The sequence below is a fragment of the Crinia signifera genome, chromosome 8, assembly GCF_055691185.1.
Source record: "Crinia signifera chromosome 8, ASM5569118v1, whole genome shotgun sequence".
NCBI lineage: Eukaryota > Metazoa > Chordata > Amphibia > Anura > Myobatrachidae > Crinia > Crinia signifera.
In genome coordinates, this window is record NC_139224.1 from 21844455 (window position 1) to 21871499 (window position 27045).

General features: G+C 47.3%; 1 protein-coding gene across 3 annotated transcripts in view; it reads left to right on the plus strand.

Annotated features, from left to right (window-relative positions):
* Positions 1-3141, plus strand: part of PDZRN3 (PDZ domain containing ring finger 3) — a 190909-nt gene extending 187768 nt beyond the window's left edge. For all 3 annotated transcript variants that reach the window (XM_083155968.1, XM_083155969.1, XM_083155970.1), the window contains one exon: positions 718-3141. In XM_083155968.1, the coding sequence (XP_083012094.1) occupies positions 718-2274 (1557 nt within the window). In that variant the 3' untranslated portion in view covers positions 2275-3141. The remainder of the gene's footprint in view (positions 1-717) is intronic.
* Positions 3142-27045: the final 23904 nt, after the last annotated feature.

Below are 27045 nucleotides of genomic sequence, written 5' to 3' on the forward strand. Positions count from 1 at the left end.
GGTTGCCTGTCAGCTCAGCCAGCGGCACTGGAAATTTTTTTGGCAGAGGGGAGAAAAATTTCTAGCTACGCCACTGGTTCTGGAAGCATAAGCAGAGGTAGGGGAAGAGTTTTCAACTTTCCTAGAGGACAAGTGAAGGTTTTTATAAACCGACCAATCAGATTGCAGTTATCATTTTACAGACTGTATTGGCTACATCAGTTAACCCAGCAGGTGCACAGGTGTACTAATTACTCAGAGACACATTTTATAAGGTCCGCAGGTGGAATTAATTATTGAACTTGTGATTCTGTGAGGAGACCTGCGTGGGGTAATGAGGACCGAGTTCCCTGACCACTGGGCTAGATAATAGCTAGAATCTGATTGGTTAGTAGATAAAACACCTCCGCTACAGATTGGCTGTGCACAGTTGCGGCCTACCCCTGTGAGACTCCAACTCTTCCTCTCTTGAGCGTGTTCCAGGTCAGACTCACTGTGATTCCACCCTTGCCCTATAAGAACCGGCCACTGGCAAAGCTTAATTTAGTCAACAGCATAATAGTATTGATATGATATTGATATCACGTATAAAGTAAACGGTTGTTCATTAGGAGCTGAAGCGGAGTATTCCCAAACTGCTTACCCTGCAGAATTGTGCCACACCTCGCTTGCATGGTGGTGTTAGAAAAATTAAAATTTTCCAGCTTCTGTTTGATATTTTTTTTTTTTTTTTTTTAGAAAAAACTTGAAGAAGACGGAGGAACCACGGACACTGCGACCATCTTGTCCAACCAGCTGGAGAAGGACAGCGGGGTCGGACGCACAGACGAAAGCACCCGTAACGACGAGTCCTCGGAGCAGGAAAATATTGCGGATGATCACACTACATCCTCCAACACGCTTGGAAGTCAGAAGAAGCTCATGTACAGCCAGGATACTCTGGGCAGTGGAGACCTGCAGTTCAGCAACGAGTCTTTCATATCTGCAGATTGTACCGATGCCGATTTCTTGGGCATCCCCATGGACGAGTGCGAGAGGTTCCGAGAACTTCTCGAACTGAAATGCCAGGTGCAAAGTTCCAGCCAGCGCAGTAGATATTACCAAACCAGCACCATGGAGACCAACCGGAGCGACCAGGAAAGTGTAGACCATGAACTAGAACTGCTGAACGAGGAGTTACATAGCATTGAGCTCGAGTGTTTGAACATTGTCCGTGCACACAAAATGCAACAGTTGAAAGAGCAATACAGAGAGTCCTGGATGCTACACGATAGCGGGTTTCGCAATTACAACACAAGCATCGATGTGCGCCGACACGAGCTCTCCGACATCACCGAACTGCCAGAGAAGTCGGACAAGGACAGCTCAAGTGCCTACAACACCGGGGAAAGTTGCCGCAGCACCCCTCTGACTCTGGAGATCTCCCCTGACAATTCATTGCGCAGGGCGGCGGATGTCCTAAACTGCCCAAATGTAGAGGGGGCAGCGGGTAGCGCCTCCTCCGATACATCTCAGAAGAGCTTGCGACCAAGCGGTGGCAGTCGAGAGTCCAGCCCCGCCAGGTACCTCCAACCCGCCTCGGACTCTGACCCCAGCAAACCAACGGAAGTCAGAGACAAAAAAGCCAGTGACTTGGGTAAAAATCAGAGTTCGACAGAAAAGCCGCCCAGCTCTTTTGCGCCACCGTATCGCCACTCGCCTTATAAACACGCCCACATCCCCGCTCACGCACAGCACTATCAAAGCTACATGCAGCTCATCCAGCAGAAATCTGCGGTGGAGTACGCACAGAGCCAGATGAGCTTAGTCAGCATGTGTAAAGACCTACAAAACGCGTCGGAGCCCAGGATGGAATGGAAAGTGAAAGTACGGAGTGACGGAACGCGTTACATCACCAAGCGGCCGGTTAGAGATAAACTGCTGCGAGAAAGGGCCATCAAGATCAAGGAAGAGAGGAGCGGGATGACGACCGACGATGACGCCATAAGCGAGATGAAGATGGGACGTTACTGGAGCAAGGAAGAACGGAAGCAGCACATCCGCAAGGCTTCTGAGCAGAAGAAGAGGAAGGAGTTCATGTTGCAGAGCAGGCTGGATTGTTTGAAGGAGAAACAGACTGCGGAGGACACCAAGGAGGTCAGTATCATTGACCTCAGCCACAAAAAAATGATGAAGAAGCGCAATAAAAAGGTTTTCGACAACTGGATGACCATACAAGAACTGTTAACGCACGGGACAAAATCTCCGGACGGATCCCGAGTGTACAACTCGCTGCTCTCTGTCACAACTGTATAAAGATGTCCGAACTAATTTGACTTTTTTTGTAAATAAACTACCGCTGCGGTAGAATTCCCCGCCTCGTTCAATGTGGCAAGTATTTTTTTTTTCTAAATATAAGATAATTACAGTCACTGTGTTAATAGTTCTCTCTGGGGGGGAGGGGGGAGAAAAACACATTTTACGGTGTCGAAATTGGACATAAGCTCATTGCTGCTTACAACACAGTAACCAATCGTGTGCGTGCATCCAGAGCCTTTTGGGGGCCCCCCGGGACAGCAGAGGGCCCAATTTCCAGCTTGGCTAAAGGCAACTTGCAGTATTTTCTTATATCAACCGTAATTGTTTTTCATATCTTGTACAGTTGTTAAATGTAAGATTCCAAATAACCCCTTATTACACATATGTAACACATTTTTAATCTTTATTCATAAAATAAACACAAGCTTTTTTTTTTTTCCGCATGAAAACACGAAAAGCAACTGCCAATATAAATATGATATTTTATAAAACTGTATTTTGTGATATTACTTTGCTGTTGTGTTTTTATATTACTCTGCCCTATTTATCTACAATAACGGGATAACTCATAGTGCAAGCCAGCAGCTTACAGGTAACAGGCCAATCATTGTATGTATCCATTCTTATTAAGGTCACATTTTATATGAATTTCAATTGTCTAGCTTTAACGAGGTTTTAAAGCTTGTCTGCCGTCATCATCAACAACCCCAGTCGCTTCTTTACTGAAACAAACATTTTGTGTCAATTTTTTCTTTCAAGATTTGTTTGTACTGATATAAAACAAAATGCAACTTAAAAAAAAAAATCACAATTGGTTGCAAAAATGGCAATGACAGAAAATAAATTATTGTTTTGTATCCACAATAGCCTAAAACAGTGTTGGTTTCCTTATTTTTTTTTTATTAATATTTTTTATATAGCCATTTACAGGGCAGATGTACTAAGCCACGTATATAGGGTTATACGGTTGTTCGCTGCTTAGCGAGCCCTGAAATGCCCGCAAACACATCCCCTCTCTTGCGGACGAAGGGGAGAGAAATTGTTCGATGGTCGCTGACCATCGAATTATTTCTCTCGCCATCGGAAATAAAAGTCAGTCACAACTGACTTTTATATCCATTTGTGTGTGCGGAAGAGGGGGCGAGCCCTGATGTCATATGACATTGGCCCGTCCGTGTTCCCTTAGTCCAGCCCCATTTCTGGCCCTCCCTCCCCGTAATGAACGGCTCGGCGAGTGTCTAACTCGCCAAAAGCCATCCGGTGCTGAGGTTTGCGCATGCGCAGAAATGCACATGCGCAAACCCCGACCATTGGGGCTGAGGTCGAATTTGGATTGCTGAATCGGCCCTGTAAAGTGGAGATAAACAAACAACCAATCAAATCCTAACTGTCATTTTCAAACACGTGTAGCGTGGCAGACAGGAGCTGGTTGGCTGGGACGTTATCCCTTTCCAATGCTTAGTAAATCGGCCTCTTTGTCTTAAATATTATTATGATGCGTCTAGCTCGGTGTTTCTCAAACTTGGGGGGAAATGTATCGGAATCTATCAGGAACTGATTGGTTGGAACTTTATCTCTCTCCAAGCATTGCCCCCTCGTTTCTAAAGGGTAAATTTACTAAAGCTTCTGAAATAAGGTGATGATATCCGTAGACACCAATCAGATTCTATCATTTTCTAGGATGAAATAGAAAAATCGTAGACAGAATTTGATTTTTTACATTTCCATGGGTTGAGGGGGTGCTCGCCCAGGGATCGGCAATGCCCACTGCCAGCAGGTATCATCAGCATAAGCGCTCCTGGCCAATAGGAGTCCTGGGGGACTTCAGTGTGTATGCATTATGCTGATTCCCTGGTGGTCCCCAGGGGATCATAAAGCGATGTAGCTGTGAGATCTTCCGGGGTTCCCAGTAGCGCAGCTCGGCCCAGCAGAATTCCGGCCATATCACATAAGAGATTAAAGATATCCATGCTTGAGCAGGGGTGACTTCATTAGTACCTAACCCATTTTGATTGAACCATCTGTGCTCAAGCGTGGATATCCTTGAAACCTGGAATTACTTCTGTAATTCTTGAGAGCCAAGTTTGAGAAGCACTGGTACAATCTAATCTTATCTAGCGTCTTAAAACAAAAAAGGAAAACTGTTACAATGAATAATATTAAATAACATCTTTACTTGCAGAGATTTACCTGGCATAACACCTGTCTGGAAATGTTTATTGGTGTATGCTAAAATGTCTGAAACATAATGTAATGGCAAGAGGTTATGGGATTGTTTTTAGCTTTAATCCACTGTCCGAGCACTTGCTGTATTCATTTTTCAGCTGTGTCTGTTTGAGTGCAACTAATTTTGTGTCAAGCCCCTCCCCTACTGCTCAGTTTTGACAAGCCCCTCCCCTCTGCTCAGTTGTAACCAGCTCCTTCCCTACTGCTCAGTTATGTTAAGCCCCTCTCCTACTGGCCAGTTTCCACAAGCCCCTCCCATACTGGCCATTTGGGACAAGCCCCTAAACCCCTCGTTTACTGAATAGTTGTGACAAGCCCCTCCTGTACCACCCAGTTGGGTATTGTCAATTACTGCTGAATCATTAAAGCCCCAAAGAGCAACACCCCTGCCTCTGGCGACTCTTATACTGTATGTTCATGTACAAGCTGATCTAAAGTCTGAGGGGCTTGACAAACAGTGACATCACTAAGGCATGATGGTCTAGCAGCATGACTGAAAACTCACCAAAGCCTAGAAGAGAGACGATACAAAATATATCATTTATACATTGTTCTTCTTTATTTTAGCTGTCCCATTCATTTATACTGTATTTATTATTACAGGAGATATTGCATAGAACACTTTCTGGATTTCAGGTTAACCAATTCACACAAAGCAAATGTTAATTCAACAGAAATGACCACTGTTATCTTTTGGCTTATCGTAAAGCATCATACATTGTACTGGTCCCTCTATAGCATTGCACCTGTCCTTGCTTCAAGCTTGCACAAGACTACACGTGTTTCACCAATATGCATGACCTTGGGCTAGCGATTGCTAGATAGGAGCTTACATATTGGACTCAATAGATCATGTGAATGATGTCCTGCCCTGATTGGCTACAGCTTGGGTTTAACTCTGTCCTCAACGACTATGCAGATGTGTCCACAGCATTGGGTGTACAGGTGTCAGATCTCACCCGCTACTCTTAGCATATCTTCAAGGCACACATGCTAATTGTTCTGTTATTGTCAAAACTCTTTTCTCATCCCGATGAGCACTGAGGAGAATAAACTCATTTTACACTTAATTTCCTCCCAAATCTCAGTTTGCAAGTTACATGGTGATCAAGAATATGCAGAAATTAATTAATTTCTGCGGTAATGATTTTACTAGGGGCACATACAGCACAATAAGCAGAATAATGGAAAATCAATTTATATTACCAGCTTAATGAAACAATTATTCACGTATAGTTGCTTTTAATAGATCTATTAATATGCTGTTTTAGGTGTATTTGCGAAAATCGTGTCTATGAAATGTAATATGATCTGTATTATTCTGTAATCACTGAAAGGAACACATTGTACAATCACAAAGACCTGTAGTTCAGATCACATTACATCTGTAGTATAGCTGGGATGCAAACACTAATGCTAATACTAATTTCTGACCACACAAAAAAAACGGTATTTTGCAGATTTTTTACCGTTTTAAAACGGTAATATGTGCGGTCTGAAAGGTGCAGAGTGATTTTACCGTTTCCAAAAAATGTTTTTTGGAAACGGTAAAAAAGCAGGGTCCTGCCCGTTTCAGACCGTTTTTTGTTTTGCTGTCTGAAACGGTACCCAGGCAGCAGTGAACACTATTGGTCCCCAGCGCAGTACATATTTAATGAGCTGACCGCTCATTACATATGCGCATATGGAATCAGCCGCTCATTACATATGCACTGCGCTGGCTCAGAGCAGATCAGCTACTGCTCACTGTCAGACCCCCTACCCATATGTGATCCAGGTATTTCCCCGGGGGCACTACATGTCCCAGCATGCCCTGTCAGCAGTAGCGGCGGTGCTAGGTGGAGATGCTCCATGTACAGACACGCATGGGCCCCCCTCTAGCACCTGACGGCGGCGGATGCCCCAGCTGTCAGTCACTGGCTGCTATTCCCTGCTACTTGACGTGGCACTGGGCGCCGCCATCTTGTGACATCACCCCCAGGGCTGCACTCACTAGCAGATGCCGCTGAGTGAGAGTAGTGAGAGAGAGCTGCTGGGCTGGAGGGAGAGAGGTGAGTGTCATTGCTCACTCCCTGTAATGTAGGAGGGCAGACAGAGTAAAAAAGCAGGGTCCTACCCGTTTCAGACTGTTGTTTTTTTTTTGCTGTCGAAACGGGTCTGAAACGGTACCCAGGCAGCAGTGAACACTATTGGTCCCCAGCGCAGTGCATATTTAATGAGCCGATCACTCATTACATGTGCGCATATGGAATCAGCTGCTCATTAAATATGCGGATAACATCTATACATCCAGCCCGCAGCAGTCACATGACACCATTGTACATAACACCTCCACATCTGGCCCACAGCAGGCACATGACGCCATTGTACACAACACCTACACATCCAGCCCGCAGTAGGCGATGGCTATGCGATTGGAGTGGCAGTATATACTGTCACATCGTACAGCTTTCCAATGTGTTTCCTTTAAGTCTGAATCATCAGTTGTTAGAATTGCAGAAGCGATGATACAACGTTGGGATCTCGGAGCTGAGAACAGCAGTGGAGGCTGCAGGCCAAGGATAACTGAATTTGTGTTTGTTAAATGAAAATGCTGATTTGTGCACATTAAGCGATCCCAAATAAGATGAGGCAGGGCCGCCTGTTCCCTGGGGATTTGTGGATGAATGCTTAATTATATTTAAAAAGTGAAAGAATGGAAATTAGCATAATGTGATTATTTTCCTGTGGCCTTTGGAAATGGGGTACCAGATCCTGTGCTTGTTAGCAAAATTACCCACGTGCCTGCAGGCGGCCAAATGCAAACTTTATTCCTCACTGTTTACAGCGCTGCGTTTGTGTGTAGTCAGCCGCACTGTACAGGCAGAACTTTGTAGAGTTCTATTAGGTTCCGAAATATGGCCGTAAATTGTGTGACCGGTGCCACTACCCAGGGTGCAACGCCCGGCCTGACTGCATTGTCGCTGCCCCAGTGTCTCAGGACTAACCCTAACCCTGGTGTCCTGTTTCCAGACTCTCTCCTCTAGTACGTCGTATTGACAAAGAGGGGGGCGGTGGGTGTTCCAGGGCAGCCCTGCTAAGTGCTCCGGTTGTCGGAGTCTGTCTGTGAGTGGTCCTAACATTTACTATAGTATGCTTGGGTCAGCCTAGTTGTCACATACCTGTCCCATACGTAGGTGCTGATTCTGGTTCACTCAGTAAGCTGCGAGGCTCCGCCAAATACCCACACACACCGCCAAGAAATCTTTCAATGGTCCCTGACATTGAATGATTTCTCCTCCTTTCACAGATAAAAGTAAGTAGAGATTGACTTTGATTTGCAGCCGCCAGGACGAAGACAGGTGGGGTGGCTGATGTCACATGACATCAGCCATGACATCAGCCGCCAGCCCCCGGCACACTTTGTCCCGCCCAGATTCCCATGGGGACGTGCATGAAACAATGGGAGCTCCCATGGGCGACAACTGACTGAAACGCAGGATTTTAGGAGGAAGGTTCCAAATATTTAATTCCAGTATTCCATCGCTGGTCACCATGCTCCTCTGTGACTGCAGCTGAGTCTGACCGTACTGAGAGTACGCATGGCAGGGAAGCTGGCAATTGTGGCTGAGTTAACCCATTTTTGGCCAACTTGCAGCGAATTGATTTGGCCCCATGTGTATATAGACGTTGTATTTGTATGCAGACGAATGGTAGCTCCGGCGGCATTTGGAGCTGTGAATTAGGGGCGATAGGTTTTTCCCTAGTGCCTAAATCATATTAAATGTTTCCGTATGAATGAATTCCACTGGATTTCTCAGTAAATAGATGCATTTCCCAGCAGCTAATAGGCCACATGCGTCTTCCTTGCCCCTGTTGGTTTATTAAACCTCGAGTGTTGTAGATAAAATAATCAGATTAGCAGTCTACTAATCTCCCCAAATACCCGCAGGAGCCTCTAATAACACAAACAGGATTATATCGTTGTGCTGGTGGCTGACTCCAGCCTGGCACTTCCAGAGCGAGCAGTATGTGTACCGCGCTCTTACTCTGGCCCGTATTCAATGCGGTCGGCAAGGGGGTTAAACGGCGAGGATCACCAAAGACAAGCTACCCTCAGTATTTAACCCCCGCACCGGCCGCTCACCATATTCAATGTTCCAGGGGACTCCTCACTGTGGGCCTTATTTTGGTTCACTCTTTCTGACAAAATCCTTCTTAGATGGACAAAACCATGTGCACTGCAGGGGAGCATATGCAAAATGTGCAGAGAGAATTAGATTTGGGCGGGGTTTTCTTCAAAGTGAGATCTATATTGAAGTGTAAAAATAAAGCAGCCAGTATTTTCCCTGCACAGAAACAAAATTACTCACCCAAATGTAATTCTCTCTGCACATGTTACATCTGCCCCCCTGCAGTGCACATGGTTTTGTCCATCTAAGAAGTATTTTGTCAGAAAGAGTGAACCAAAATAAGGCCCCGTCAGAGGACGGCGAGGATTCCCCCAAACAGGGAGGCTCATGGCTAATGCAGGGGGCCTGCTGCATTTATCTGCGAGCCTCGCTGTTTTAGCGGACGCACACGCCGTTTCCACGAGGCTGTAAAAACTTAGGGAGGTGGAAATGGCGTGTGCAGGGGGTCAGTTGAATACTATGTGTATATCATTCCCATCTCCACTGGAAATGCAGGGAATAGATGCAATTTATGTGGGTCAATAAAGCTGTTGTCCTACCAGCAGGGAATCTCATGCGTGTGTGTCTGCTTTATCCGTGTGAATACAGTGCATTCTCTAATGTGGGTTCCGTACAATGGGCCTCATTCAGACATGATCGCACCGCTGCGAATGTGTACGGCGGATGATTATCAATGCACCGTGCATAGTCTTACTGCGATGAAAGCCTGAATCTACTTATATACACACGCCAATCGCAAGGTGATTGGCAGGTGGTAGGAGTCTGTGGGTTGTAACCAGCCGTGTAGTGGGAGTGCTAAGAAAAACGCAGGCGTGCCTAGGAAAATGCTGCGCGCGTCCGGGAAGACGCAGGCGTGCCTAGGAAAATGCTGCGAGTATCCGGGAAAACAGGTGTGCCTAGGAAAATGCTGCGCGTGTCCGGGAAAACACAGGTGTGCCTAGGAAAATGCTGCGCGTGTCCGGGAAAACACAGGTGTGCCTAGGAAAATACTGCGCGTGTCCGGGAAAACACAGGTGTGCCTAGGAAAATGCTGCGTGTGTCCGGGAAAACGCAGGCATGCCTAAGAAAATGCTGCACGTGTCCGGGAAGACGCAGGTGTGCCTAAGAAAATGCTGCAAGTGACCGGGAAACCGCAGGCGTGCCTAGGAAAATGCTGCGAGTGGCCGGGAAAACGCAGGCGTGCCTAGGAAAATGCTGCACGTGTCCGGGAAAACGCAGGTGTGCCTAGGAAAATGCTGCGAGTGGCCGGGAAAACGCAGGTGTGCCTAGGAAAATGCTGCGCGTGTCCGGGAAAACGCAGGTGTGCCTAGGAAAATGCTGCGCGTGTCCGGGAAAATGCAGGCGTGCCTAGGAAAATTCCGCAAGTGTCCGGGAAAACGTAGGCGTGCCTAGGAAAATGCTGCAAGTGGCCGGTAAAACGCAGGTGTGCTTAGGAAAATGCTGCACGCGTCTGGGAAATCGCAGGCGTGCCTAGGTAAATGCTGGGAATGTCAAGGAAAATGCAGGCGTTCCCAAGTGTTCTAGGGGGCAGTGTGTGACATCAGTAGCAGGCTGGATATGCCTGTATTCACAGCCGCTAAGAAAGTCCAGCACTACGCGGAGCCTGCGATGGGTTGTGGTCGGCATAAACATAATTTGATGGTGAGTCTGTTATGATGGGTTTTGGACATAGTTGCTCGGAAGCAAATGTATGTGTAGCCGTACATTCGCCTACTTTTGAAAACTATTTTGAGGGAGATTATAGTTGGTAACAGAATTTTGCACAGTGCCCCATTGAGGGGGCGTGTCATGCTCCACCAAAAGGGCGTGTCTAGTTCCATATATGGTGAGATTGTGAAAAGAGATTGTGGCACCTAGAAGCGTGGGTGTGCACTGCCACATCTGAGAGGAATCTTTTAAAATGACTTATATCCAAATGTAGATAAGCCCAAGAGCAGTTAGTAAGAGCTACTATACTTGGTAACGTGCTGGGAAATGGTGCTGATGATTCAATGTAAATGTATCTATCTCTCATTCCTTTTATCCAAAAAAATGTAACAGTGTAATGTGGGCTAGGTGACATGAGGGGAATTGCTAGACTAATGAGGGAGAAAGGGAGATTGCTGCTATGTCAGGGAGTCTCCTGCAGGAGGGGAGGTAACTATGATGTAACAGTGTAATGTGGGCTAGGTGACATGAGGGAGAGTGGGAGATTGCTGCTAATTCAGGGAGTCTCCTGCAGAATGCAGGAGGGGCGGTAATTATGATGTAACAGTGTAATGTGGGCTAGGTGACATGAAGGAGATTGCTAGACTAATGAGGGAGATTGCTGCTATGTCAGGGAGTCTCCTGCAGAATGCAGGAGGGGAGGTAACTATGATGTAACAGTGTAATGTGGGCTAGGTGACATGAGGGAGATTGCTAGACTAATGAGGGAGAGAGGGAGATTGCTGCTATGTCAGGGAGTCTCCTGCAGAATGCAGGAGGGGAGGTAACTATGATGTAACAGTGTAATGTGGGCTAGGTGACATGAAGGAGATTGCTAGAGTAATGAGGGAGAGAGGGAGATTGCTGCTATGTCAGGGAGTCTCCTGTAGAATGTAGGAGGGGAGGTAACTATGATGTAACAGTGTAATGTGGGCTAGGTGACATGAGGGAGATTGCTAGACTAATGAGGGAGAGAGGGAGATTGCTGCTATGTCAGGGAGTCTCCTGCAGAATGCAGGAGGGGAGGTAACTATGATGTAACAGTGTAATGTGGGCTAGGTGACATGAGGGAGATTGCTAGACGAATGAGGGAGAGAGGGAGATTGCTGCTATTTCAGGGAGTCTCATGCAGGAGGGGAGGTAACTATGATGTAACAGCGTAATGTGGGCTAGGTGACATGAGGGAGATTGCTAGGCTAATGAGGGAGAGAGGGAGATTGCTGCTATTTCAGGGAGTCTCCTGCAGAATGCAGGTGTGGAGGTAACTATGATGTAACAGTGTAATGTGGGCTAGGTGACATGAGGGAGATTACTAGACTAATGAGGGAGTGATGGAGATTGCTGCTATGTCAGGGAGTCTCCTGCAGAATGCAGGAGGGGAGGTAACTATGATGTAACAGTGTAATGTGGGCTAGGTGACATGAGGGAGATTGCTAGACTAATGAGGGAGAGAGGGAGATTGCTGCTATGTCAGGGAGTCTCCTGCAGGATGCAGGAGGGGAGGTAACTATGATGTTACAGTGTAATGTGGACTAGGTGACATGAGGGAGATTACTAGACTAATGAGGGAGTGAGGGAGATTACTGCTATGTCAGGGAGTGTCCTGCAGAATGCAGGAGGGCAGGTAACTATGATGTAACAGTTTAATGTGGGCCAGGTGACATGAGGGAGATTGCTAGACTAATGAGGGAGAGAGGGAGATCACTGCTATGTCAGGGAGTCTCCTACAGAATGCAGGAGGGGAGGTAACTATGATGTAACAGTGTAATGTGGACTAGGTGACATAAGGGAGATTGCTAGACTAATGAGGGAGAGAGGGAGATTGCTGCTATGTCAGGGAGTCTCCTGCAGAATGCAGGAGGGTAGGCAACTTTGATGTAACATTGTAATGTGGGCTAGGTGACATGAGGGAGATTGCTAGACTAATGAGGGAGAGAGGGAGATTGCTGCTATGTCAGGGAGTCTCCTACAGAATGCAGGAGGGAAGGTAACTATGATGTAACATTGTAATGTGGGCTAGGTGACATGAGGGAGATTGCTAGACTAATGAGGGAGAGAGGAAGATTACTGCTATGTTAGGTAGTCTCCTGCAGGAGGGGAGGTAACTATGAGTACATATCCATTCGCACGTCTTAACTGAACGCTGGCCGCCCAAATTACTGAAATGGAAATAGATGTTTGATACATCAGGTTAAATTGATTCATATCACATATTAGTGCGGCCGGATTGTATGTTTGATAAGGGCTTAATGGGCGATATGAACCATTCATAGGAGCTCATCCAATATAACATTACACTCTGGTAAAACCATCTGAAGTAATACCGCAGGCACAGAGCACATTACAGGAGCGGAATATATCTTTATATCGTGCTATTAGCCTTTGTGCAGCTCAGACAGGGTTGAACTTTCCAGCATCCCAGTATTAGCAGGAGGAGGTGACCTTCATCCTACATTGTATTCATTTCTTTCACAGGTCCTTGCTGGTGTGACAGTCTGTCCCCTGCTGGGTCCGGGATGACAGTGGAAGATAGGCAGGGCAGGCCGAGCGCCCGCTGCTCCCCCAGCATGCACCAGGAGCAGTCTGGAGTGCGCTCTTTGTTTTACTGGAGATGCTTTTTCATCTTTGTGGAACATTTATAAGACCACAAAGTGTGTGTTTACCTTACAGCGTATTAGTCATTGTTGTGGCAGCAATTCCTGGCATGTCACATGGGGGGGATCCTGTAGTGACAAAGCCCTTCCTAATATTATTGTATAGTTATATTGAGGAATGCACAGGGGTAATCGTTAGAGGTTTCCCACACACGTTTTATATCAGTGACGGCTAACCTGGACACTCCAGCTGTTGTTGAACTACACATCCCAGCATTCCCTGCATCCGTTTTAGCATGGCCACATAGTAAAACTGTTTTATATGGAGAGAAACAGCAATACAATCACAGTAGGGATGGCCACCTGGAACCATTGATGTTCTCCGTCCCATGGAAATGCTTTGTCCATTTTATGCCGGGATTACGAAGAGCCGGCCACCACAGCACGCTTGTTTCCAGTGGGTGATTAGGTCCTTTTGTAGGTTACATCACACACGTACACTGTATAGCCATAATGGTACCTTACAATGCCCGTCCCTATATCATGGGCCGTTCTTCACATCTGTTATTATAGGGTATGATTACGGCCATTAAAGTAGAGTATTGTGCTGGTGAGGCGGAGAAACACTTGGTCGGACGCTGACTGGCTGGCTGCCTGGAGTCCGAGGCTGCACTGTGCCCCCGGGGAAACTCGGGGGTGCCGGACATGCACGGGTGATCCCAAGTCACCTTGCACGAATGGCACTCGCACTGCGCACTTCCCTTTAGGTTAGCGCTTCACGTCCTTACCCTGTCCTTTTGGATGGGGTAGGACAATTTTTCACACCCCCCCCCCCCCCCCCCGGCCTTCTGGCTAGGGCCTTATTCTTTTCTTTTTATGATTTGCACGTTTTGCACTTCACGTTTTTCGTTAGTTTGTCACGTTTTTTCATTTGGGTAGTGCGGCTGTCCCTAACGGGCCTTCCGTTCCCCAAACGTGACTGGGACTCTTCACCTTTTGGGGAGAGTCCCGGTTCCCTCGAGGGCAACCCCGAGCCGCAAGGCGGAGGGAAGCCTAAGCGGGTCCCTCCAAACCTTCGGGTGCGGAGGACCCACCGTCCGAAACCCTTCCGGGGGTGGAGGAAACGCGGGTCTCTCTAAGCTTCGGCGAAGAGGACCCACCGATCCCTTTTTTCCTTCCTAGGCCTTATGGCTGAGGGAGGTCAGGGGAACCATGGGGCCTTTCTCCTTTGGGAGAGGGCCACAAGTTCTGTACGGCTGCCCCCTGTGCACGCGTTTAGTCACGTCACTGGTGGTGGTGGGAGCACACCTCGGGCTCCCTGAGTTTCTTCAAACTCATTGCCAAACAGTTCCTCTAATACAGGGGTTCTCAAACTCGGTCCTCAGGACTCCACACAGCAGGTCATGTTTTCCAGGTCACCCGGCAGGTCCACTGTGTGTGATCAGCTGGCACAATTAAAAACATACTGTAAACTGTATGGGGTCCTGAGGACCGAGTTTGAGACTCTTTCCTATAAGGTATTCTATGGAACTAGTCAATATTTAGATTTAAGGGGCAAGTCAATCCATCCCACTAAAATGAAATCTCATAAAGTGAATGCCGAAACCACAGTTTCGGTATGGAAGATGTTGGTGCTGCAGCTAGAAACTTTGCCCTCCCCCCCCCCCCTCATACATTAATATATTTATTTAACTACATGCCTGTTGCCATGGGTTTTTTTACTCATTGCTAGGGGTTTCATGTTCTATGTCAAAGGTTTCATGCTCATTGGCAGGGGTTTACATGCTTGTTGCCAGTGGTTACCATGCACACAGCACATCAGTGCTGAAGAAATCCAGCACTACCAGGTAGCGCTGTACGCACTGCACTCCCCTGACAGACGATAGAGGTCTATCATTTGTCTCCTCCAAGGTGGCGGACATTTTTGGAGGGACGTTTTAGCAGATACCATTCGGACTGATAGACTGCATGGCATCTGCAGAGATTCTATGCCCCTGCAGGGCCGGCTGCCTCCACCACCACTTGGGCTGCGGTGCCATAGTTACGCCACTGAGAGACGTATTAAACATTCAACAGAGATTAAGTGGCAAAGTTGTCCGGAGCAACCAGCTTCTTGCTGCCATTAACTGTATCTAGCACAGCCTATAAACTGACAGAAGCTGTCTGTTTGCTATGGCATCTTCTCCATGTTTTCTGTTGAAGGTTTGTTACATCTTCCCCAAAAAGAGAACCATAACTCCCAACATGGCCCATTCCAGTAGGGACAAAATGCTCTGTTCCTGGACATCCTTGCCAGTTGCAGTTGCAGAGGTGGAACTGCACCACTGTCAAAATTCAAATAGGGGAGCCACACCTGCCAATGACTCCCGGACTGTGGGTGGCAGTTCTTCGGGCTCCCCTATCTGAATGTTGGACTGTGCTGCAGCCCTCCAACTCAGCAACTACCACCTGCAAGGAAGTCCAGGAACAGAGCATCTTGTGCCAGTAGAATGGGTCATGTTGGGAGGTATGGAGAACAGAGATGTCTACAGTATAGTCTGTTGCAACTGTTGGGTTTTCTTCTCAAACACCCCAAACTCACATTGTAGATAATGCGGCTAGTCAATATTTTGGGGGGTTGTTTTATTTATTTTAACTGGGTGGCGGTAGGTGACCCTCAGGAACATTTAATACTGTATATTGCTGATTACAGTACAGTCTTCTCATGGAATTCCAAAGGTTAAAGAAACATGAAATTCCATTTTTCCCTCAGGCCAGCCCAAGGTCCCTGGGCATGAAACGCCTGATAAGAATTCCGAGCAATCTCTTTGGCCATAAGCAGTAACCAGATGCAGGTGAGATAAGCAGGAGTCAGCCGATGACAGATACTTATTGCAGATAACGCAGCTGGAAGAGTGGCTGCAGATTTTGTATAGCAGATGTTGCAGACTCTCTGGGGGTAGATGTAATGCTGACACCACTGTTCCTATCTCTATGTAGCCTCACCTTCAAGGTCTTGCAGACTTACAGTATGTGCAGTTTAACCCTGTCCTCCCCACCGTTATGGTAAAGGTTCCATGGTACTAGCAGGTGATTGTTGCTAAATTCATGGGCGGAGAATGATCAAACCCTCAAATAAGTTCAAGCGGAGGAGGTAGCAACCAGTAGGATTGTAGGCTAGTTATCATTTTATAGGATGTGCTATATACAGTAAATGATGGCAAGAAATTGCCTTAATTTTTGATAAATCTCCCCCTCTGAAGATCTGAAATCAGTGTATGAAACACAGGAGGGTTGTCCATAGGAGCCATGGAATAAGCTTCTGATACCATTGCTGTCGTTTCTGGGTGACTTCCACGTGCTCAATGCTACAGTATTCAGGAGAACCCAGTGATCTCAGGACCCTGTAGAGAAGATGCACATGCACAGCCGCAGCAGGAAAAGTTCCACACATAAAAAAATACATTTACGTGTATATGTGCAGTCAAATATATTTTACAATGAACCTACTGTAGGTCTGGCATACTGTGGGTCAGATGCACTAAGCTTCAAAAGTGATAAAATGGAGAGTGGAAAACAGCCAGCCAATCAGCTCCTACCTGACATGTCACAGACTGTGTTTGAAAACGGTCAGGCAGGAGCTGATTGGTTGGTTGTTTATCACTCTCCATTTTATCACTTTTGAAGCTTAGTGCATCTGGCCCTGTATGTGATCGATATAAGTGAGTATTCTTACACTTGGGAATAGATATGGCTGGGATGCTGCATATGCCATCACACGCCATAAGTAAGGCTTATCACAGGCTTCTCCCCTATAATGGGTACTCTTTACCCTACCCCCTTTATGCCTTTTGCAGAGACCTGGGCAGGAGGAGAGAGAGAGAGAACTGCTGCTGCAGCACAGCCTCTCTCTCCAGCACAGTGCAGCAACACAAAATACGTGGTTTTTTTTCACCCTGCTGCCTGCACACAAAAAAAAGTATAGTCACTACAAGTGTGAAGGGGCAATGTATTATTATGATGGTGAGGGGATAGTGTGTTACAACAGAGGTGAGGTGGAAATTTATTTTATTTATTTACAGTTTCTTATATAGCGCAGCAAATTCCGTTACAGTGTCTTATATAGCGCAGCAAATTCCGTTAGTTTCTTATATAGTGCAGCAGATTCCGTTAGTTTCTTATATAGCGCAGCATATTCCGTTACAGTGTCTTATATAGCGCAGCAAATTCCGTTAGTTTCTTATATAGCGCAGCAGATTCCGTTAGTTTCTTATATAGCGCAGCAGATTCCGTTGCGCTTTACAATAGTAGACAGTGATAAAACAAACTGGGTAACGACAGACAGACTTGGAGGTAGGAGGGCCCTGCTGCAAGCTTACAATCTATAGGGACATAGGAGGGAAACACAAGGACAGGCACCAGTAATAGCATAGCAGTCCCACCAAGTTACAAGTCCAGAAGGGAAGCTATATAATACATAAGTGCCTCAGAGGGTTATGCGTGTGGTACTTAAATATGATTGGCTTGCCTGCAGAGGTGAGTTTTCAGGGAACACTTGAAAGTTTGGAGACTAGTGGAGAGTCTTATTGTCCTTGGAATTCCATCCATAGGATGGGAGCAGCCCAATGAAAGTCCTGTAATAGTGAATGGGAGCTGGTGATCCGTGCAGAAGAAAAATATTTTTTATTCACTTTCTGGAATGTATGGTTTTCGGAATAATTCGGATAACGGATACTCGGATACGGGATACTCAACCTGTAATTCCATTTTGGAAATATTGAGTTTGAGGTGGCGAGAAGACATCCAAGATGAGATGGTAGATAGACATACAGAGACTCGGCCCAAAACCACTGGTGACAACTCTGAGGTTGATTGATAGATTTGAGTATCATCCGCATATGAGTTATACTGAAATCCGAAAGAGATGATGAGTTTACCAAGAGAGGAGGTATAGATTGAGAAAAGCAGAGGACCTAAGACTGAGCCTTGCGGAACTCCTACTGACAGAGGTAATGAAGAGGAAGAAGAGTCAGAGAAGCGAACAGTGAAAGAGCAATCAGATAGGTAAGATGAGAACCAGGAAAGGGCTGTATCATTAAGGCCTGGGGAGAGTAGTGTTTGTAAGAGAAGAGTGTGATCCACAGTGTCAAACGCAGCAGAAAGATCTAGAAGAATAAGCAGTGAGTAATGGCCTTTAGACTTAGCTGTTACCAGATCATTCACCACTTTAGTCAGTGCTGTCTCAGTGGAGTGTTGGGAACGAAAGCCTGACTGTATTGGGTCTAATAGGGCGTGAGAGTGTGTGAGGCGAGAGTCTCTGGAGTAGCTTGGAGAGGCATGGGAGCTAAGAGAAATGTGTTACTATGAAGATGAGGGTGTAGTAGTGTGTTACTACAGGTGTGAGGGGGAAATGTGTTACTATGAAGGTGAGGGGATAGTGTGTTTGCTATGAAGGTGATGGGGTAGTAGTGTGTTACTACAGGTGTGAGGGGGAAAATGTGTTACCATGAAGGTGAGGGGATAGTTTGTTACTACAGGTGTGAGGGGAAATTGTGTTACTATGAAGGTGAGGGGGAAATGTATTACTATGATTGTTAGGGGATAGTCCATACTTGCCTACTTTTGAAAACTAGTTTCAGGGAGATTATAGTTGGAAATAGAATTTTGCACAGTGCCCCATTGAGGGGGCGTGTCATGCTCCACCCAAAGGGCGTATCTACTTCCATATATGGAGAGATTGTGAAAATGGCACCTAGAAGCGTGGGTGTGTACTGCTACATCTGAGAGGAATCTTGTAAAATGACTTGTATCCAAATGTAGATGATCCCCAGAGCAGTTAGTAAGAGATACTGTACTTGGTAAAGTGCTGGGAAATGGGGCTGATTATTCAATGTAAATGTATATATCTCTCATTCCTTTTTCCCCCAAAAAATGTAACAGTGTAATGTGGGCTAGGTGACATGAGGGAGATTGCTAGACTAATGAGGGAGAGAGGGAGATTGCTGTAATTTCAGGGAGTCTCCTGCAGAATGCTTGAGGGGAGGTAACTATGGGATAGTCTGTTTCTACAAGTGTGAGCAGGAAATGTGTTACTATGAAGGTGAAGGGACAGGGCGGGATTCTCTAAAATCCGCAGCCCAGTATCGCCGGCCACCGCATTTCTAATGACCGCATATTCTCTAAAATATGCGGTCATTAACGCAAGGGACAGCTCTTGCGGTAAGAGCTGTCCCTTGCGATGCGGCGCCGTTGCTGGACTTCCGGGTCTATGACCCGGGAGTCCGTCTGCGCATGCGCAGACTGACGCGCCGGCCGCAGGGCATGCTGGGAGGGATCCGTGACGGATCCCTCACACACCGCTGCGGTAAGAAGCCCATAGGCTTCTGCAGGGAACCGCCAGCTTTTGCTGGCGATTCCCTTCCGCAGCGGTGACACTGCGGAGGGACATTAGAGAATACAGAAATGCGGTAAAAACCCCGATAACAGGGTTTTTACCGCATTTCTGTAATAGAGAATCTCACCCACAGTGTGTTACTAGGAAGGTGAAGGGGGTAGTAGTGTGCATAACTACCAACATCTCCCATGCCAGGAGGGAGGAAATGCTCTGTTTCTGGACATCCCTCTTACTTTGATTGCCATCACCTATTTTAAACAGGTTTATTGATAAGAAAGGTGTTTTTTCTACAGGTGATGGCAATCATACCTTAGAGGGAAGCCCAGGAATAGAGCATTGCGTCCCTCTGATACCCCTTTTACACCGCCGAAAAATCCGGGTCAGCGGCGGGTCAGACCCGGATCCGCGGCGGTGTAAATGGGGGGTATCCGTTTCCATTTACACGGGTCCTCTACCCAGGTCCTGACCTGGGTAGAACACGGATAGGACCCGTGTAAATGTCGGTGTAAATGGTCCCGCTGCGGGTGCAGGCACCCGCAGCGGGTCCACAGCGTGCAGCGCTGGGGAAGATGTTCCCAGCTGCTGCGGGAGGAGGGGGGTCCCTGCGGCTGCTGAGGAGAGGGGGGTACCTGTCAGCCTGCTGTGCTGGGGGTACCGGGGTGCTGGGGGTACCTGTCCTGCCTGCGGTCGGATCTCAGCGGAGAAGATGATGTGCGCCGCTGCTGTATCACCCCCCCCCATCCGGCAGCCGGTCCCTGCGGCGTATGGAGTGTCAGTATCGGCGGTCCCTCCAGCGCATAGGAACTAGTACTAGTTCCCATGCGCCAGAGGGACCCCCGCCACTGACACTCCATACGCCGCAGGGACCGTCTGCCGGGGGGGGGGGGGGGGGGGTGGGGGGTGGTACAGCAACGGCGCACATCATCTTCTCCGCTGAGATCCGACCGCAGACAGGACAGGTACCCCCAGCACCCCTTGCACCCCCCAGCACCCCGGTACCCCCAGGTACACCAAGCACAGCAGGCAGGACAGGTACCCTCCGGCACCCCCAGCACCTTAAAAAAAAACAAAAAAAAACACTTAACCTGGGTCAGCCCTGCCATATATATATATATATATATATATATATATATATATATATATATATATATATATATATATATATATAATATATTTCTATATATTATATATTTCTATATATATATATATTTCTATATATATATATATTTTTCTATAAATATATATATAAAATATTATTTAAGGCAGGGCTGACCCAGGTTCAGTGTAAATGGTGCAGACCCAGGTCCGACCCAGGTCAAAGTGCTGTGTAAATGGGGTATAAAGCAGGGTCAGACCCTGGATACTCCAGCATTCAAAGACCAGGGTCCGACCAGGGTTTTTGGTGTAAAAGGGGTATTAGAGAGGGTCATGTTGGGAGGTATGGTAGTGTGTTACTACAAATGTGAGGTGGAAATGTGTTACTATGAAGGTGAGTGGGTAGTAGTGTGTACTGCAGGTGTGAGATTTATGTGTATATGTATACCTTCCAACATGAACCTCTCCAGGAGGGACAGAATGCTCTGGTCCTGGACATGCTTGTTAATGTGTAATTACTATCCCCTCTGGTGAAACACCTTTTTCTGGTGAAACACAATTTACCTGTTCAAAACAGATGATGGCAATCAGTGGCGGGCTGGGCTGGGGGGCAGGGTGCCACATGCCCCCTGGGCCGGTATGTATTTCAGTGTCTGTCGGCCGGGAGACAAACAATGCTAATCAGGGGCAGAACTACTGGCGTGCAGTGAGTGCAACGGAGCCCAAGCAAGTTCATTGGGCCCGCTGCCATCTGCAACCCTGCCGCCGTTTCCGCCCCCTTTTTTTTCAACTTAAAGTTCGGCATCCGGCGTGGGGACCTGCAGGGGGAAAAGGTTGATGGCTGAATGGATGTTGCGCCGCCGCAGCAGCGGTGTGTGTGTGACAGATCGGATCTTTGCTGCCGTGGATCCGATCTGAGACACTGCTCCCCCAGCCCGGTGACAGCCGTCTATGAGGCTGTGTCGACTGCCAGTGCGTTCTAAACTCAGCTGTGTGATTGTGCACTGCAGCCTGCGCCGGGAGTGGCTGGCGCGCAGGCTGCAGAGTAAGCAGAAAGGAAACCAGAGCCAAATGGCCATGCTGCATTTAACCCCATCCAGCCCAGCTCCCTAATGTGTTGGTAAGTTAGTGGCCACTGGCTACCAGAAGGGGACAAACATAACAAAAATAAAGGAGGTCATGTGGGATGTTTATCTTGGGTACAGTCAGTGAAAGCAGGGTGTGTAGTGGGAGTAAAGGATTATAGGGTCTACGTGGCTGTGGCTGGGATAGAGGGTTGTGGGGTGTATATTGGGGGACAGGATATGGGGTGTTTGAAGGAGATATGGGGAGTAGGGTATGTTGGGGATAGAAGGGTATGGGTTGCATGTGGTGAGATATGGGCAGCCTGGATGCTGGGTCCTGGGGTAGCAGCGCATGGCCACTCACCACCCACCGACATGGCTCTGTGTGGTGTGTGCTTAGCTTCTTGGCTTCTGAGGCGGTTAAAAGAGGACCGACAGACATTTGAAATATGGCACCTGCCCATCAGCCTATCAGAGTTCACGGACCACCAGCCTCAGTTAGTGATTGACTTGCGGACCGCAAGCTCCAATGGTTCACTAGCCTGCGCCATATTTCAAATGTCTGTCGACCATGGTATGAGCCTCTCAGCAGCATAGCGCTGTATATATCCTTATGTTCTTGGTTTTCTCTATATTGGGAGTTTTACACCCTCCCCTATACAACAGCTGTAACTGCTCCCTTGGTTCTCCTTTTCATGCAGCATAAGTGGTTAATGAGGCCACTTGGGGACTAGAGGACATGGCGCAACACTCCAGGTTTTAGTAATAGCAAATCTTTTTAGGAAGTTCCGGTACTAAGCATGTCCCGCCTTCAGGAAAAATAGTGACAACAAGGTAGGATTTTCTACGTCATTGGTTTGTCACTACCTTTCCTGAAGACAGAACATGCTGAGTTCCAAAACATCCATAAAAATTTGCTATTACTAAATCCTGGAATCTAGCCCCCCCCTAGGGCAACAAGATGCCCTTTTGCTAAATATTCTTACTATAGGTATCAGTATCTTACATTATATATTATTGTATACTAATAGGTGCAGCACCAGAAGCTGTTTCATCTTTGCTGTATATTAGGGGGGGGGGGGGGGGCAGAATAGTGGTGAGGGTGGGCCCTTTGCTTGAGTTGCCCCCCGGGCTGAAAGTTGCCAGCCAGCCCCTGATGGCAATCATACATTAACAAGGTAGTCCAGGAGCAGAGCATTGTGTCCCTCCTGGAGAGGGTCATGTTGGGAGGTATGCTATATATAAAAATTTCTAAATCGCCTTTTATGAGGTGAAGTACCGCCAGTGACCACTAGAGGCCACTTGATGGGCCAAATTACTCCTTAACAGAAAGCGAAACCAAAATGATCTGCTTCAAACTGCATGGATTATGGACAGAGGGAGCTGCTGTATGAAACAGAGATTGCAGGTAGGAGCAGATAGGGATTAAGCCGCCATTTTCACTGCCTTTTAACAAGTAAGATTTTGTACAGACACAAATACTGGTATTGGTAACTGAACATATGATTCTAATGACACTAAGCAGTCCTGCATCACTGCAATGGGCGCTTGCTGGCCCTGTCAGTGACAAGATAGCTGCACATTTATAGTTTATAGATCACACGGGACAAAGCTCCCAAACCCAAATATATGTTATTGGTCCTTGTTTTCTTATCAGCGTTTAAGTGACCACATGTAACGCGATGTAATTACTGCACATTGATTTCGGTCGAACCATTTGTATGGACTCCCGCTGCTTATTACAAGCACTATCTGACAATTGCAGTAGCCTGGACATTTTTCTTTAATTGCTACCTCAGAGTTGTCGCCTGTTAAAGTGACAGGTCTATAATTTTCCCAAGGCCTTTTTTTTATGTTCTTCATTGATACGCATCTGTTTCACCACCTCCTTCCCCATTGTGAAACCAAAACAACCCTAAATTTTTAACATGAGATTTTACAGCCCTTGCATACAGCACAATACTGTCTTTTCTTATCTGAGGTGTTTTACCGCTATGCTGACCTGGATGGTTATCTTCCTGCCCACTGAACGACTGTCAGCATTTTGGGTAAATAGGCCACTTATCCGTTTTTCAGTCATTAAAAATATTTTTTTCTGTTAAAGGATCAGACCATATTTCCCATCCTTAACCCTTTGAGTGCCAAAATTGCTGTGAGAGATCCTCAAAATATCCGCTAAAAATGCCAGCGTCGCTCACAGCGATTGTTCAAGCAGGCGTGTCAATGTCTGCTCGGGGCGAGCGGCTGACGTCACATGACGTTCGGGCGGCGTTTACCGGTTCGCTAGGCTGCAAACATATGCAGTCTAGTGAAGAGGTATGAATCAGGCCCAAAATGCAAACATCGGGTGCTCAACTAATAAGACTCCACCTCCACACTTTCTTCTGAGGTCCTGGGAAGTTGGTATTGGTGTGCGGTTGGTGGTGGGAACTGATGAAGCCGGACATCCGGCGAAATGCGCATCGGCTTGCTTAGGAATTGCATATGATAGTTTAATATGTACCGTGAAAAGCAAAGCCGCAATGAACCGCAATAACAGCGGAGGCTATACGCCAGGGGCACCTTGAAAAACTACACACCACCGTAGATTATGTACTACGAGTAGGAGTACCGGAAGAGCAGCAGGGGTTAACACTTTCAATGCACCAGAGCCGCAATAAGGGCGGGATGTATTAATATACATCGCCACCCTTCGCCTGACAGCCGCCGCGATGCTACAGCATATGTACTAACATATGCGGCTAGCATCGGGTTGCGGTGACGGAGGCCCCCGCGATACCTATAATGCGGGGGTCTCCGTCATATTCCGGTGGCTGTCAGTGTCCCCCTGTGTCTCCTCCTCCCCCCTGCAGCCACATGTCCTCCCGGCTGTGACACCTGCTGGGGGAGGAGGAGATCAATGGAGGACGGGAGGGGGGGGGGGGGGTGGACGGCGGGCAGCGATAGAAGCCCATAGGCTTCTATAGGGTATCACCACTAAGAGGGTGGTGATACCCTGCCAGGCGGAGATGGGGCAGACGGCTAATGGTACATAGTGAAATTCGGTAAAACCCCCGTTTTACCGCATTTTCCCTTAAGTACATCCCGCCCTAAGAGTGAGTTAACCCCCATAGATAATATACCCCACATAGATAATATACATCAATAAAGAGATAGCCTACTTACCCCATAAAATCTAACCCCCAACTAACAAACAGATAAAAGGGATTCCTATGTAAGGACGCGGCCGTGTCTTGAATAGGATTACCCGAATAATCACAATAAAACAATGAATACACACTCCAATAAAGAAACAACTCTATACATAACACATTAGAAAGCTGCACGGGCTAACCCCTTAGGTACAAGTGTAAAGGCCCCCCATACATTAGGCCGACTTGTCCTAGGGACAAGTCGGACCCAATTTACCTGCGAGCCGCCCGGCAGCTCCCCGGGAGGCTCACATACAATTTGGCACTTGATGTGCCATTTTTACATGGGATAAATCGCATGCGATTTATCCCATGTAAAAAAAACCCCGGGGAGCTGCAGGGCGGTGAGCAGTAGTGGGGGCGGGCAGCGGCAGTAGTGGGGACGGGCAGCGGTGGTGGGGGCGGCCAGCGGCGGTAGTGGGGGCGGGCGGCGGCGGTGGGGGGGCGGTCAGCGGCAGCGGGCGGCGTTTGCGGTGAGCGCAGTGTACTTACACATAGCAGCAGCGGCGGGGACGGGACGCGCAGTGGCGGCTATTATATTTTTAAAATACTTGTCAAATGACCGGCCGCTCTCTGATTGGCTGTGAGCTCTCCGGCCAATCAGAGAGCGGCCGGTCATTTGACAAGTATTTTAAAAATATAATAGCCGCCACTGCGCGTCCCGTCCCCGCCGCTGCTGCTATGTGTAAGTACACTGCGCTCACCGCACACGCCGCCCCTCCCCACCGCCGCTGCCCACCCCCACCACCGCTGCCGCTGGCCGCCCCCACTACTCCCCCGGTGTCTGTATGCATATGCCTGTCAGGTGGCAGGCATATGCATACAGGGAGGTCGGACGTGATCGTATGTACAGGACCGTCCGACCTCCCTGATCCAGTCCGATGCGCACGGGACCGCGCATCGGATCGGATCAAATGTCACATACCTACGATTTTGGGCCGATTTCATCTGATTATCGGCACAAAGTGCCGAAATCGGATGAAATCGTCCCAAAATCGCATAGTGTATGGGGGCCTTTAAAGGCTTTGAGAGCTCTCACTACAGGACTTAATACAATGTTGTTAAATCTAGAGAATATCAAAAGATTGTTTGAAACATTCCTAATATAATTGTTGCAATATGCAGAAGGAGTTTTCCAATATACAGATAAAACTATTTTTAAATAAAAAATATTTTAAATTTTTTTTTAAAGGGCGTTTTAGGAAATGATAATAAAAGTTAAATCTTAATTAACCCCCCTCCCGCTTTTTTTTCCAATGGAGTCCAATAAAGGTATCCGAAGAGTGCACCAGCAAAGTCTCATCCCCTTTCCCATTTTTTCTTTTACATGATACATTTTGAGACAGGGAGCATCACCCCCTATGCACACGAGGGGAGAATACAACTAAACAAAACTATATGAAACACAAATATTTCAGGTGCCAAGAGGTGACTATACATAAAGATATTAGTGCGGACCTAACAAACCCCCCACATCCCCTTTTCCCTTTTCTAAAAAAAAATGGTGGTGGGACCTGTAAGCTGAGGATGTCTCCAAGGATCAGGTTGCAGACTGTGCAGTTGAATTATACATTATACATGTTACTGTACTGCACAGGGCTATGGGGTATTGTCTACAGGGCTTTGCTGTCATTAAGCTGGTACATGCATTTACTAAGATTTTTTTTTTAAGATGGGATGCTGCAACCAATCAGATTCTACAGTATACAGTATATTATCTCTCCCCCCAACAGTTCATGTTTTCCAGGTCTCCCGGCAGGTGCACTCATTACTCACTGACACATTTTAAAAGATCCACAGGTGGAGCTAATTATTTCACTTGCAATTCTGTGTGAAGGCCTGAAAAATGTGAAGTTTTGGGGGTACTTGAGGACCGATGTTGAGACCCACTGTTCTAGAACAGGGATGGGGAAGCCCTTGCACTCCAGCTGTTGTTGAACTACACACCCCAGCATGCCCAGCACCTGCTTTAGCATGGCTAAATAGCAGTACTGTAATGGGGCAGTATGATCCTACAGAAGTGATCGTCTCATTCAGCGTGTCCATTAGGGAGAATTGCATCCGTTGCGATCATCACATACCAATGCAAAGCCCCCATAAGTAAGCATAAACATTCCCAAGCTGCCTCTGTCTTATGCTGGAAGAGCAATCTCTGCCAGTTGGCATATGCTGCATAGGACGGGGAACAGAGCTGTGAGCGCCGGCACAGCAGGGCGTTCTGACTGGCAAATCTCTGACAAGCATCAGAGAGTGTTACAAGACCGGCGCCTGCTGTGTAGCTCCTGTCTTGGTTTTCGGTAAAATTAGGATTTATGATTTTTGTGAGATATGTAGACAGTCTAATAACGGTGCTTTATTGTTTGGAAT